The following is a 13829-nucleotide window of genomic DNA, read 5'->3' on the forward strand; positions in this document are numbered from 1 at the left end:
AACATAAAAATTAACAATACAGATTTATTTATCTTGAACAGTCTAAAAGGATTGTTCCTCTTTTAAATATACACTCAAAAAAACAAAAATAAACCAAAGGACCCAACCTCCCACCAGCACCAAACTAAGTCATATATATATATGGTAACCCCAAAATGCTAGAGGTGAAATCCAGGCCCACTGCAGTCAATGGCAAAACTTCCATTGACTTCAGTGGGGTCAAGATTTCGCCCCGAAAAACTAACTATGTTACTTTGGATGTAGTGCACAGTTACAAAATGTAACAAGACACTATAATAATCTTTGCTTTATAATATTATGGGCTAAATTGAGGCTGTACTCACCACAGGTGCACAAAGCAGCAGGGATGGTGCAAGGAACTTTCCCTTCTTTATAGCCCCCATATAAGGGCTGACGATAACTGCAGCTCTGAGCTCCCCAAAGTATAAGGTATGCTGAGGGTTAGAACTCCCATGTGGAACTGCTTCTCCAAACGGGGTGAGGAAGAAGTGGACATCTTGCATCAGCCAGCAAAGTTAGGTGGCAGAGAAGCTGTGCTCTCAAGGAGCTCCCAAGCTGTAGTGACTCCCAAATCCCCAGAGGCCAGGAAGGAAGACTCCACACACCACATCCTACCCTCATTTAATCTATTAGTTCAGTTCTTTATTCTCCCTTCTTTGGAGCAGGAGAAAGAGTAAATAAATAGCAGTAGTAGTATGATGAGATAACTGGCTCTATGATGAGATAACTGGCTCTTATGATGAGATAACTGGCTCTGTGGATGAGGGGAAAGCAGTGGATGTGTTATTCCTTGACTTTAGCAAAGCTTTTGATACGGTCTCCCACAGTATTCTTGCCGCCAAGTTAAAGAAGTATGGGCTGGATGAATGGACTGTAAGGTGGATAGAAAGCTGGCTAGATCGTCGGGCTCAACGGGTAGTGATCAATGGCTCCATGTCTAGTTGGCAGCCGGTTTCAAGCGGAGTGCCCCAAGGGTCGGTCCTGGGGCCGGTTTTGTTTAATATCTTTATTAATGATCTGGAGGATGGTGTGGACTGCACTCTCAGCAAGTTTGCAGATGACACTAAACTAGGAGGCGTGGTAGATACACTAGAGGGTAGGGATCGGATACAGAGGGACCTAGACAAATTAGAGGATTGGGCCGAAAAAAACCTGATGAGGTTCAACAAGGACAAGTGCAGAGTCCTGTACTTAGGACGGAAGAATCCCATGCACTGCTACAGACTAGGGACCGAATGGCTAGGTAGCAGTTCTGCAGAAAAGGACCTAGGGGTCACAGTGGACGAGAAGCTGGATATGAGTCAACAGTGTGCTCTTGTTGCCAAGAAGGCTAACGGCATTTTGGCCTGTATAAGTAGGGGCATTGCCAGCAGATCGAGGAACGTGATCATTCCCCTTTATTCGACATTGGTGAGGCCTCATCTGGAATACTGTGTCCAGTTTTGGGCCCCACACTACAAGAAGGATGTGGAAAAATTGGAAAGAGTCCAGCGGAGGGCAACAAAAATGATTAGGGGTCTGGAGCACATGACTTATGAGGAGAGGCTGAGGGAACTGGGATTGTTTAGTCTCCAGAAGAGAAGAATGAGGGGGGATTTGATAGCAGCCTTCAACTACCTGAAGGGGGGGGTTCCAAAGAGGATGGAGCTCGGCTGTTCTCAGTGGTGGCAGATGACAGAACAAGGAGCAATGGTCTCAAGTTGCAGTGGGGGAGGTCCAGGTTGGATATCAGGAAAAACTATTTCACTAGGAGGGTGGTGAAACACTGGAATGCATTACCTAGGGAGGTGGTGGAGTCTCCTTCCTTGGAGGTTTTTAAGGCCCGGCTTGACAAAGCCCTGGCTGGGATGATTTAGCTGGGAATTGGTCCTGCTTTGAGCAGGGGGTTGGACTAGATGACCTCTTGAGGTCCCTTCCAACTCTGATACTATGAGTACTTACTCAATGTTTATGTTTATCTTTGCAATGTCAGCTGGAATCATCATTGCACAATTCAGTAGAACGGTGAATATAATAAACACAGTAAACCATGTAAATAATGAGTTAAGGAAAGAATATTATATTTTAAAATAATAGACGTTCGTTACAAACTCAGTTTTCACTGTATTTAAGAAATTTTCAGGTATAAAGTTTTCCATTCCTGAGAACTTCATGTCCAACAGTCTTTACATTGAGTTGTCCCTCCTTCCATAGCACTTGGAGGCATGTCAGGTCTTTGCTGAGATGGGGCTAATTTAATGAGAAAAAACAACAACAAATTATCCACATTTGTAACAAAGCCTTTCAATCAAAAAAGAAAAAAAAATCTTCCTCGAGTCCTACCGGATGTTGTTCATGTCCAACGGGTTGACCCACAGGAACATGAGCATGTTGCTTTGATTCTGAAAGTTCCTTTCCCAGACCTGAAGAAGAGTTCTGTGTAGCTCAAAAGTTGTCTCTCTCACCAACAGACGTTGGTCCAATAAAATATATTATCTCACCCACCTTATCTCAATTGAAGACAGATGGCAGTTTTTCAGAGAGACATTATCAAGGGCACAAGAGCAAACTATCCCACTGCATAGGAAAGATAGGAAGTATGGCAACAGACCTCCTTGGCTTAACCAGGAGATCTTCAATGATCTAAAACTCAAAAAAGAGTCCTACAAAAAGTGGAAACTCGGTCAAATTACAAAGGATGAATATAAACAAACAACACAAATATGTAGGGACAAAATTAGAAAGCCCAAAGGCACAAAATGAGACCAAACTAGCTAGGAACATAAAGGGTAACAAGAAAACACTCTACAAATACATTAGAAGCAAGAGGAAGACCAAGGACAGAGTAGGCCTGTTACCCAATGAGGGGGGGGGGAGACAATAACAGAAAATGTGGAAATGGCAGAGGTACTTAATGACTTCTTTGTTTCAGTCTTCACCGAGAAGGTGAGTGGTGTTTGGATGTGTAACATAGAGAATGCCAGTGAAAATGAGGTTGGATCAGATCTAAAATAGGGAAAGAACAAGTCAAAAATTACTTAGACAAGTTAGATGTCTTCCAATCACCAAGGCCTGATGAAATGCATCCTAGAATACTCAAGGAGCTGACTGAGCAGATATCTGAGCCATTAACAATTATCTTTGAAAAGTCAGGGAAGACGGGAGACCTTCCAGAAGACTGGAAAAGGACAAACATAGTGCCTATCTATAAAAAGGGAAATAAGGACAACCCAGGGAATTACAGACCAGTCAGTGTAACTGACCTGTACCTGGAAAGATAATGAAGCAAATAATTAAGAAATCAATTTGCAAACACTAGAAGATAATGAAGTGATAAGTAACAGTCAGCATGGATTTTTCAAGAACAAATCGTGTCAAACCAACCTGATAGCTTTCTTGGACGGGTAACAGGCCTTGGGGATAGGGGGGAAGCGGAAGATGTGGTATATCTTGACTTTAGAAAGGCTTTTGATACTGTCTCGCATTACCTTCTCATAAACAAACTAGGGAAATACAACCTAGATGGAGCTACTATAAGGTGCATGCATAACTGCTTGGAAAATCATTCCCAGAGTAGTTATCAGTGGTTCACAATCATTCTGGAAGGGCATAATGAGTGGGGTCCCACGGGGACCGGTTCTGGGTCCGGTTCTGTTCAATATCTTCATCAATTATTTAGATAATGGCATAGAAAGTACACTTATAAAGTTTGTGGACAATAGCAAGCTGGGAGGGGTTGCAAGTGCTTTGAAGGATAGGATTAAAATTCAAAATGATTTGGACAAACTGGAGAAATGGTCTGAAGTAAATAGGATGAAATTCAATAAGGACAAATGCAAAGTACTCCACTTAGGAAGGAACGATCAGTTGCACACGTACAAAATTGGAAATGACTGCCTAGGAAGGAGTACTGTGGAAAGGGATCTGGGGGGTCATAGTGGATCACAAGCTAAATATGAGTCAACAGTGTAACACTGTTGCAAAAAACCAAACATCATTCTGGGATGTGTTAGCAGGAGTATTGCAAACACTGATTAGGCCTCAACTCGAGTATTGTGTTCGGTTCTGGGAGCCACATTTCAGGAAAGATGTGAACAAATTGGAGAAAGTCCAGAGAAGAGAAACAAAAAGGATTAAAGGTCTAGAAAAGGTGACCTATGAGGGAAGATTGAAAAAATTGGGTTTGTTTAGTCTGGAGAAGAGAAGACTGAGAGAGAACATAATAACAGTTTTCAAGTACATAAAAGGTTGTTACAAGGAGAGGGAAATAAATTGTTCTTCTTAACCACTGAGGATAGGACAAGAAGCAATGGGTTTAAATTGCAGCAGGGGTGGTTTAGGTTGGACATTAGGAAAAACTTCCTAACTGTCAAAGTGGTTAAGCACTGAAATAAATTGCCTAGGGAGGTTGTGGAATCTCCATCATTGGGGATTTTTAAGAGCAGGCTGGACAAACACCTGTCAGGGATGGTCTAGATAACACTTAGTCCTGCCATGAGTTCAGGGGACTGGACTAGATGACCTCTCGAGGTCCCTTCCAGTTCTATGATTCTATGAACAACTCAAGAAAGGAAAGACTCAGGTGAGAAATTTTCTTTGAGGGCAAGTCTTCAACTCGGATGTTAAAAGTAGTACAGCATCCCAGAAAGGAGGATCAAATATGGTATGTACATATAGCCACAACCTGTGACTGAGACACATGAGGAGAGGTTACTGAAACATTACTTGCTGTAGCACTCTCGTACCAAATAATGTGTTCATCAACAAGTGGATATCTAACCTCCATCTCAAAAAGGGGAAGACAATCCTCTACAGATCTCTTCATGAGGTGCATGAATTGTTTCTGCCCAGGGCACAGCTGTTTCCCCTTCGGAAGTAAGCAGTAATCGCTCTGGGGAGAGCTAGTTTCTTTACCTTATAAGCCTCTCCAATATAACCTTGATCTATCTGCTGCCTCACTTGCAAATCCTATATCATTCTGTAGATTTTCTTCTTGGAATCTAAACCGCATCTCACAAGATCTAAACAAGACCCAGCTCAAACCACTAACAACAGCATCCCTATATATTTTGTCTATAAAAGTGTCTTTCCTGGTCATGATCATCTACACCATAAGTACCTCTGAACTAGGAGTGCTTTCTAGACAGTGAACATACTGGACTAGAAAAGCTAGCCTTATATGCTGACTCAATTTTTGGAATAAAAACAAACATTCCATTCCCTAGATCCTAAGAAATTATCCTACTCTCTTTCTGCTCTATTCCTAAACACCCCCAGTGAATTTGAGTGGCACACTGTGGGTATCAGAAGTGCTATCTGAATAGAACAGAAAGTTATAGAAAGTCTATGCCTTCTTTGTCATTTTTCATTCAGAAGTGAAGGGCAAGAAAAAGCCCCTTCTCTGGCAAGTCAGTTCCAACTAATTTCTACAGTAGGTGTCTCTTTGTTGGCATTGTCCAGAATTTTGGACCCTGAAAGAAGGTCTGTAACAAAAGGAACAATGATAACCTCTTCGCTGAAATTCTGAGGAAGGCCGGGGCTTCGTTTTTGGCAGCTGCCACAATTGCTTCATCTAGAGGCTCCTCAAAGAATTTACCTCCAGTGTACTTAGACACTCATTACATTGTTTGGCCTGCATGCCCATCTTCCAGAGGCAGAACCAAAAGGTGTCTGCAGCTTACAGCACTCAAGGCCATAGACAGAGCAGCAAATCTAACAGAACCCAAGGAAGTGTCTAAGTGAATGAAGCCATCACAATATCTTCTAGCAAACTAATTTCATTTTTTTATTCTTACAGGGAACTGCATCTCAGTGTTCAATTGCCTATGCTATAACACCACCACTGAAGAGCTGAAGCTAAGGTCTCATCGTTTTGTCTGAGAGACAATTCTGTTCTCCTAGCCTTTGGTTCTTGGGCAGAAATATCCCTTCCAAAGGAACCAGTATATCCTTATGCAAACTTTGGAAGCTGCCTGTTACGTGTATGCCTCACTCAGGCACTCCCATTCCTCTCTGATAACATCTTCAAGGGAGGTATACAGAAGAATGCAAATCTCCTTCTTGGATTGGGAAGGAAAGTACATATTGGTGAAGTGGGTGTCCCTATTACCCTGATCCGTGCTTCTGCCAGGGACAATTGAATCCCAAGCATAAATAGGTCCTTTCACAGTATAGCCTCAAACTCCTGAGGAGGAAAATGTCTGTCTTGGATTTCTTCCTGATCAGATGCAGACAAGCTATCTTTCCTCCTCTGAGAACACCCGAGGATTACTAAAACTAGACCCTTTTCTTTGGGCTTGTGACTACGAGAGTGATGATCTGAGTAAGATCTTTTCCCTGACTGCTTGCTTCTGTTAGAACAAAAGCTTTAGAACCCAACAGTTGCTACTCAGGGGAGAGGAGAAGTGGGAGGGAAAGGCAGGCTCACACCTGTCTGAACACAGATCAACTTAAACTCTTCTGGAACGGCTAGAACTGGGGGTCTTGGTCTTTGGAGTTATAGGGGTCAACAGATGTGCAAACTTTGATTGCAGGCATTTTCCTCTTTAAACAAAAAATGTTTGGCCCCTGAATTAGTCAGTTTTGCCTTTGAAGGCTGCAGGCCCTTATTGGAAATCAGAGGTACCTGGAAGGTTTCAGCCTCCCCTCAGGAATGATCAGGTGGCTCAATTATTATTTTTGGGGGGCTCACTGCAAGGGAGCAGGATGACTGAATGGAAATGGAAAAGCCTCAAAAGGGAAGGAAAGTGAGGCGTGGTAAGGGACTGTTTGACTGATAACCTAGGGGCACACCGTATGTATGCTTCCCAGAGGAAAACAGTACCGGTGTCATTTATTCAATGCGCACAACCTCTCCCTCTTGTGGTTTATGATTGCTTGTGCTTTAAATTTACAGGGGAACTCCGTTTATCCAAGCTAATTGGGGCTGGGCTGTCAGCCCCGGGCTACTGGTGGTTCAGTTACTACAGAGAGAGGGATAATGGAGTTTCAGATACATAGGGCTCTAGTGTGTGTATATATATATATATATATATAGTGGCTAGGGAAACTAAAGTTCAGCATTTCATTTTAGTCGCAGAAAAACATGGATTTATATGGGGCTTTTTAAAATCAGATAATTTTGGGGTTTTATCACAGAAAACTAGGATCCCTGAAGATTACCAAGGTGAAGACAAGAGATTTTTCTGGTAGGAGAGGAGTTTAGAGGCAATAATACTTTACACTTACACAGTCTCAAAACATGTTTAAAAAATGGGTAAACACCCAATGAAGTACTGGGTGATGAAGTAACTTGTTGGTTGTCACAAGACAGAAACAATGACAGAATTAGAAATAGATTTCAGGTCTCCTGACCCACAACCTCATGTTCAGATCATAGCATCTTTCTTGTTAGAGAGGGAGAAGCAATAGGATCTGGTGTGAGTTTGGATCTGTGAAAAGAAGCCAAGAGAGCAGTGACATATAAAAAGTGAGGTTACAAGCCTGTTGAGTGGGAAGAACACTGGAGTGTTAAACAGAGATGGAGAAGTGATGGTTTGGAGGCAGTTTTGGAAGAAAGATAAGAAATTCAGTGTGATGTTATATGATTAAAATATGACCACGTAGATCATTGTTGCTACCACTGTTGTACAAATGAAACAAGGCTTGTACAAAGTATGTCATGTACGGTGTCAATAGAAAAGTTATGGTTTGCTAAATATGATTATCCTATTTGTATTCATGTATCATTTTTGTAGCTAAAGTTATGCATATTGACTATGTACCTGCATTTCAAATGTGTTTGCTCCTGTGGTAACACCCATAAAGCAGTTTACATCCAGTTTAGCCAGCACATTGTGAATGGTGTATTAGAGCTGATGGCCCATCAACAAACACAATTGGCCATGGAAAAAGCCATGAATTTTCCTGTGGACACTTCAGCCAGACTATGGGTAATGGCTGCCATGACTCATCGAATCATGCAATGGCATGTGACCACCTCATGTGAAACTAAACTCCATCTTGTGCCTATACTTTTCCACAAACTGTGATGAGGGCTTTGCTTGGAACAATGAGTTTCCCTCCACATGTCAGAAGCTATGAAAGGCCTTGGAAACATCTCCATTTTGTCTCTTTCCTGCTCTGATCGCTGGACTATGGACTTACACTAATGGGAGCATTCTAACCAAAGGACTGAGGATCTTCCAATCATTTGGAAACAACCAGAGACTTAACTAGCCAGCAAGTTTATTTCGTCACTGCTTCAAGTGTGATCTAAAAACTTGCAATTATTGTATGTATTTGATTCCTTTAATCAATTTAAACTCTGACCTCTTTCTTTTCTCTTATAAATAAACCTTTAGATATTAGATACTAAAGGATTGGCAACAGCATGATTCTTGGGTAAGACCTGAGTTATATATTCACCTGGGTATGTTGCTGGTCCTTTGGGATCAGAAGAACCCTTTGGTTGATGAAATTAGTTTTAAATAACCACTCATCATTAAGTCTAGTGTCTGGGTGTTGAAACAAAGACTGGAATATCTAAGGAGGATGCATTTCTGACTTCTTGTTAGCCAGTGTGGTGAGACAGAAGTATACTTTTGTTGCTGAATAACCACCAGTTATGGGGTGTGTCTGCCCTATTTCTCAGCAGTTTGTCCTGAATTTGGTATTCTCAGTTCTGACCCATTGAGGCATGGTGACATTCAGGTTTTCCCTTTTTCAGGATGGAGCAGTGGTAGGACAGTCAGGTGGAGATAAAAATATTAGACTGAACAGAAGGAGATAGGATCGAAGTTCATTAGTCAAACTGGGAGTCCTTTGCAAACACATGATAGTTGAAACCATGGAAACACGAGTTTGCCCTGGCACAGAACACAGCAACAGCAGCAGAAGAAGAAAGGGGAGGAGCCATGAACAGAACCCCAGTGGTTCGCAATGTATCCACCTAAACTATATGAAAACCAGCCTTTTATTAAACATCACTCTCCACCTAATAACGGCTCATTTTTAATAAACAATACATCCAATTTAAGATTAATTCTGTGTGAACCAGAACAGAAAATAGTATATGCCACATACAATCTCACAGTAACTACTAACAGCATTCAAACCGAATACTCATTTAAAGGCCAATCGGAAATCTTTTCCACCTTAGGACATATTCTTTCGACTTAATGATCATGAAAGATATCGGATAACTAGGATGAAAATGGAGTACACAACTTGGTGGTCTCCATTTCTGCACCTGCAAATTGTGGGTGCAAATAATAGCAGGTGCTATTTTTTTAGCCACCCTTTAGGTTAGACAGACTCAGACTTCAAGGTGTTTTAAATGTCACCCATAGTTTTTCAGGCACAAAAAATGGAGGCCTTCAAATATATTCCATCTCTAACTTCAATAATCTTTCCTTAGAACAACACCAGATGCACTCACCAAAGCACTACTGCAATTCACATTCTAGAAGTTCTCAGTGTTTATCAGTTGTCTTCGAATTTGAAATTTCTGTGTCCACCACAATACAGGTGCAAGTTGTGCAGAAGCCTCTAAAACAGCATAGGGTGATCTGTACATGTAATTTAACCCTAAATCTCTGACAATAATATTTTAACTCTCAATCTACGAATCATCAGAAATGTGATTCGTCAAATCTAATCAGTTCTGCACACTTCCAATTATGTGAGATAGATACATGTGAATATTATTATTTTTGTAAAGTTAGATCCAATATATACTACTAACAATTACACAATATTATATCCACATTATCTTGTACCTAACCCCCTATAAACAGACAGTCAGAATGAGGGAAACTTGTCTAGTATTTCAAAGTAGTGTTAGAATGAGAGAAAACAACAGGAAGGATATGGATGGACAGAAACTTTAATAGCAGCTCTTCTGATAGGATGGAAAGAGCTAAGTATACATAAGACACGTGTAGCAGTAAATCGGAAGATTCTCTTCTTTTTATTTAGTACCATAAAAGTCTGCAAGACAAAAGAGACTCATAACATTAGAAATATGCCAACCAAACAATGTTTTTCCAGAAACTAAACATCTAGGCTTTTAAAATTTATGCCCAGAACTGTAGCTAATCCTGGGTAAAAGTGTGATTTTGCTGTATACTTACTTGGAGCTCAGGCTTACTAATACTATTTGCTATCATGCCAATACATTACTGTAAGATCATTCTTATTTCGTCCTGCTGCCTCTTCCTCCGAGGAAATAACTATTATAGGAAACAAACCCCCACACTCACTTTGCCAAAGTAATTAAAGGCTATTATTTATGGGCCAAATTCTGCTACCCTTACTCATGCTCAGTAACACCTTACTCTTCCCGGAGTCCCGCTGATTTCAGTGGGCTATTCACAACCCTATGGAACTACTCAGTGTAAGACTGCCAGAACCTGGCCCCATGAAAATAGGAGTTCTAGCACAAAAATCCCTAAATTTTTGTGCAACTCTGTCAGCTCTCACTATGAAATACCCTGCTCCAAAAATAACCAACGTTCTTGTCAGATACAGACAAAAAATTAAACAAATACCCAGGGGTAAAAGTAATTTACAGGACTTACCGGTACTGCCGGAGCCCTGAGGGGGACATGGCCTCATCTGGAAGAGACGGGGCCTCAACCGGAAGAGGTGGGGCCTCTCAAGATTTAAAGGCCCTGGGGCACCGGTTGTGGTTGGGAGCCTCAGGGCCTTTAAAACAACCCGGGGCTCGCAGCTGCAGAGGTGGCTAGGAGCCCCCGGGGCTCAGGGGCAAATTAAAGGGCCCAGGGCTCCGGCCGCCGTGGAGCTCCGGGCCCTTAAAATCCCCCCCGCAGCACTGGTTGCCGGAGCTGTGGGGGGGATTTAAAGGGCTCGGGGCTCCCCGCAGCTGCAGGAGCTCCGGGCTTTTTGAATCCCCGCCCAAGCCCAGCAGGGCCCGGAATTTAAAGGGCTCGGGGCTCCCGCGGCTGTGGGGAGCCCCGAGCCCTTTAAATTCCAGCCCCAGCCCAGCAGCTGGGCTCGGGCATGGATTTAAAGGGCCCGGAGCTCCCGCGGCTGCGGGGAGCCCCGAGCCTTGCTGGGCTGGCGCTGGGATTTAAAGGGCCAGGAGCTCTGGGCCCTTTAAATCCCAGCCCCAGCCTGGCCACCAGAGCTGCGGGCGGGATTTAAAAGGCTCTGGGTTCCCCACAGCGGCCGGAGCACCAGGCCCTTTAAATCCCCGCCGCGGAAGCCGGTGCGGTCCGGCACAGCATGCTAGTTCTTGCACGTATGCCGTACCGTACCAACTTACTTTCACCTCTGCAAATACCCTAAATTCAAGATAATGCTTATGTTAACATTCCTGTAACATCTTCAAATGAATTAGACTCCTCTTCTCTACTCTAAGAATCCCAGCCTGTAACAGCACTTGAAGACAAAGTGAATCTATTTACACATTACAAAATTGTCCTGGGAGTTTTATGATGAAATGACTTGTACATGATTAAGTGTCAGTTGCCTCTATGAATATGATGTCCTTTCTCATGTATAATGTAGCCTACAAGCTGATTCAGTACAATTCCTCCTTCAACATATCAAATATACACATATGTTTTTCAATACTACACTCCTATATCCAAATTATATTGCTTCTTCTTGGGAATACTGTATTTACATAACCACGTATCATTGCAGGTTGAAAATAAATTCTGATCTGTTTTAGCTAAAAATCTACTGCCCTCTTGGATTTGAGTTTGTTTTTTTTTTCTCTATACAAAGCTGTAATGCACGCTAATAAAAATGCTCTCATTACAGCAGAAAAATTATTATTTATAAGGAAAAATATTCAATAAGAAGGAATTGAAAGATTTTGATGGGGTGGACTAGGAGCTGAGGCCCCCTGCTTGGAGGCCTCGTGGCCCTGCCACACCCCGCCCCAGAAAAGGGCAGTAGAGAGGTCCTCCAATATGCCTAAAGCGGGTAGTGGGAAGCAGCCAATCAGGGCCCGGCAGGTTAGTATAAAAAGAGCTGCAGGGCTAGAGTAAGTTCTGTTCCTAAAGGGTGGAGGAGAGGGGGTGGTGCTCCAGGCTAACTGCTGGGACTGCACCAGGACAAGGTGCTGAGGTAAGTGTGAAGAATGTGCTGGAGCCATGGGGAAGTGGTCCAGGGAATTGTAGCAGCAATGCAGTGTATTTAAAGGGACATGTCTGATGGCTGCTATCTATAGGGTCCCTGGGTTGGGACCCGGAGTAGAGGGTGGAAAAGTGGCCTGGACTTTCATACACCCCAGAAGGGGAACAAACCCCTTTTAGTGGCCCAGCTGAAGAGCTGGGGCCAGAAAGGCCCAGAGAGGTGAAGAGTCTCCAGGGAGGGAACCCTGAGGGACATGGCCCCACACCAGGACTGGGACTGCTTAAAGGGCAGGTAGAATTTGAGGGAGGCCAGAAGGGGCTGAGAGACAGTTTGGTCTAGGGTACTTGATAGGCCTTGCTGGACTGATTGAAGATAGGGCTGCAGATTGAAGGATCTTACAGAGGGTGCACATAGGCCCCCGGTTGGACTTATTTTTTATTTTTTTAATACTCTGGAAGGGGTTTGCTTTGCTTTTATCACACAGACCGACTGTGTGAGACTCGGCCTGAGGACTGAGTCACCGAAGACCCACCACAAAAGAGAGAGAAAGTGCAGGCACATGCACTCAGCCAGGGGGCGCTCACGAGAGGCGAGTCCAACCCAGTTACAAAGATATGTAAAGCATTTAGTTGTGTTGTGCTATTTTCTCATTCCTCTTGGAATGCAGGAAAACTAACTGCAGTAGGCCATCAAATATGGAGTGATCAATAGCTGTCAGAGAAGCTATTTGAGTTACTGTGATGTCAGGCCAACTAACCTGCACTGGTCACATAATCCATTACATAATACAATGTCATTTGCCTAATAAAATATTTTCTGTTCAAGAAGTAGTAGTATATTTTCATAATCAATATAATTTGCTCACTGGGTTTTAAAATTAAGCTTTCGTTATAATGAGTTACTGTTTAACATGGCATTAGGTAACCCCTAAAGTAAACCAACAAACACTATTAATGTAATGACAGCTGGTAAAGGAAGGACCAAAAGAAGAATCCACTGGCTAAAGTATTTCTCATCTTTTAACATACAGACAAAATAAAATCAGTAACACATGATGACTTTAACCTTGTGATCATTGTAGTACGGATCAAGATCTTCCAAGGGTTCCCCGATGAGCTCCAGAGGAGGATTCCCAAAGACAGCAGGCAGCTTTTTGCAAGCTCTCAGATAAGGTCGGGGCTGACGTTTTCCTACTTCAGCCTGTTGATCTTTATTTTCCAGCTTAGCCTTGGCTTGCTCTGTTTTTTTCTCAGCAATTCGCTTCTCAATTGTGGCCAATGATTCACATGTGAAAAGATGGAAACCAATATCATCTGATGATAAACTGAAATGATCCATCTTTTCATTCTATTTCTTCCACTTCCAATATTGGGAATAACTAAAAAGAAGGTACAAGTAAAGGGATATAAGTAAAAGGAAGCTAACAGAAACAACAATATCATTAGGCTTAACAACTGTAAGATAACTATTTCTGCATTCACTTCTGACTGTCGAACCACTAGGTAAAAATAAAACAAAACCAACTGGAACCATATTCTCATAGGAAGAAAAATAATATTTGTGGTTTCAGTTTTAAATTAAATGAAAATGATTCTGGGAAGTGATAGAATCACATCTGTGTCAGAGCTCTGACAAGCATCTTATTTTTATCCTGTGTAACACCCCCACCATATTAGAGACCTTGCACCCCAGCCACCATTCTTTCTGCAAAGGATAATTAGTTAAATATCTAGCAACTCTCT

The 13829-nt window shown here is 42.4% G+C and overlaps 1 protein-coding gene across 1 annotated transcript in view; it reads right to left on the reverse strand.

Annotated features, from left to right (window-relative positions):
• Positions 1-13459, reverse strand: part of LOC128831342 (sodium channel protein type 5 subunit alpha-like) — a 120814-nt gene extending 107355 nt beyond the window's left edge. Inside the window, 3 exon segments of the mRNA XM_054017655.1 lie at positions 1963-2052; positions 9851-9969; positions 13153-13459. Of these exon segments, the coding sequence (XP_053873630.1) occupies positions 1963-2052; positions 9851-9969; positions 13153-13425 (482 nt within the window). The 5' untranslated portion in view covers positions 13426-13459.
• Between the last annotated feature and the right edge of the window lie 370 nt (positions 13460-13829).

The sequence above is a fragment of the Malaclemys terrapin genome, chromosome 2 (genome assembly GCF_027887155.1).
Source record: "Malaclemys terrapin pileata isolate rMalTer1 chromosome 2, rMalTer1.hap1, whole genome shotgun sequence".
NCBI lineage: Eukaryota > Metazoa > Chordata > Testudines > Emydidae > Malaclemys > Malaclemys terrapin.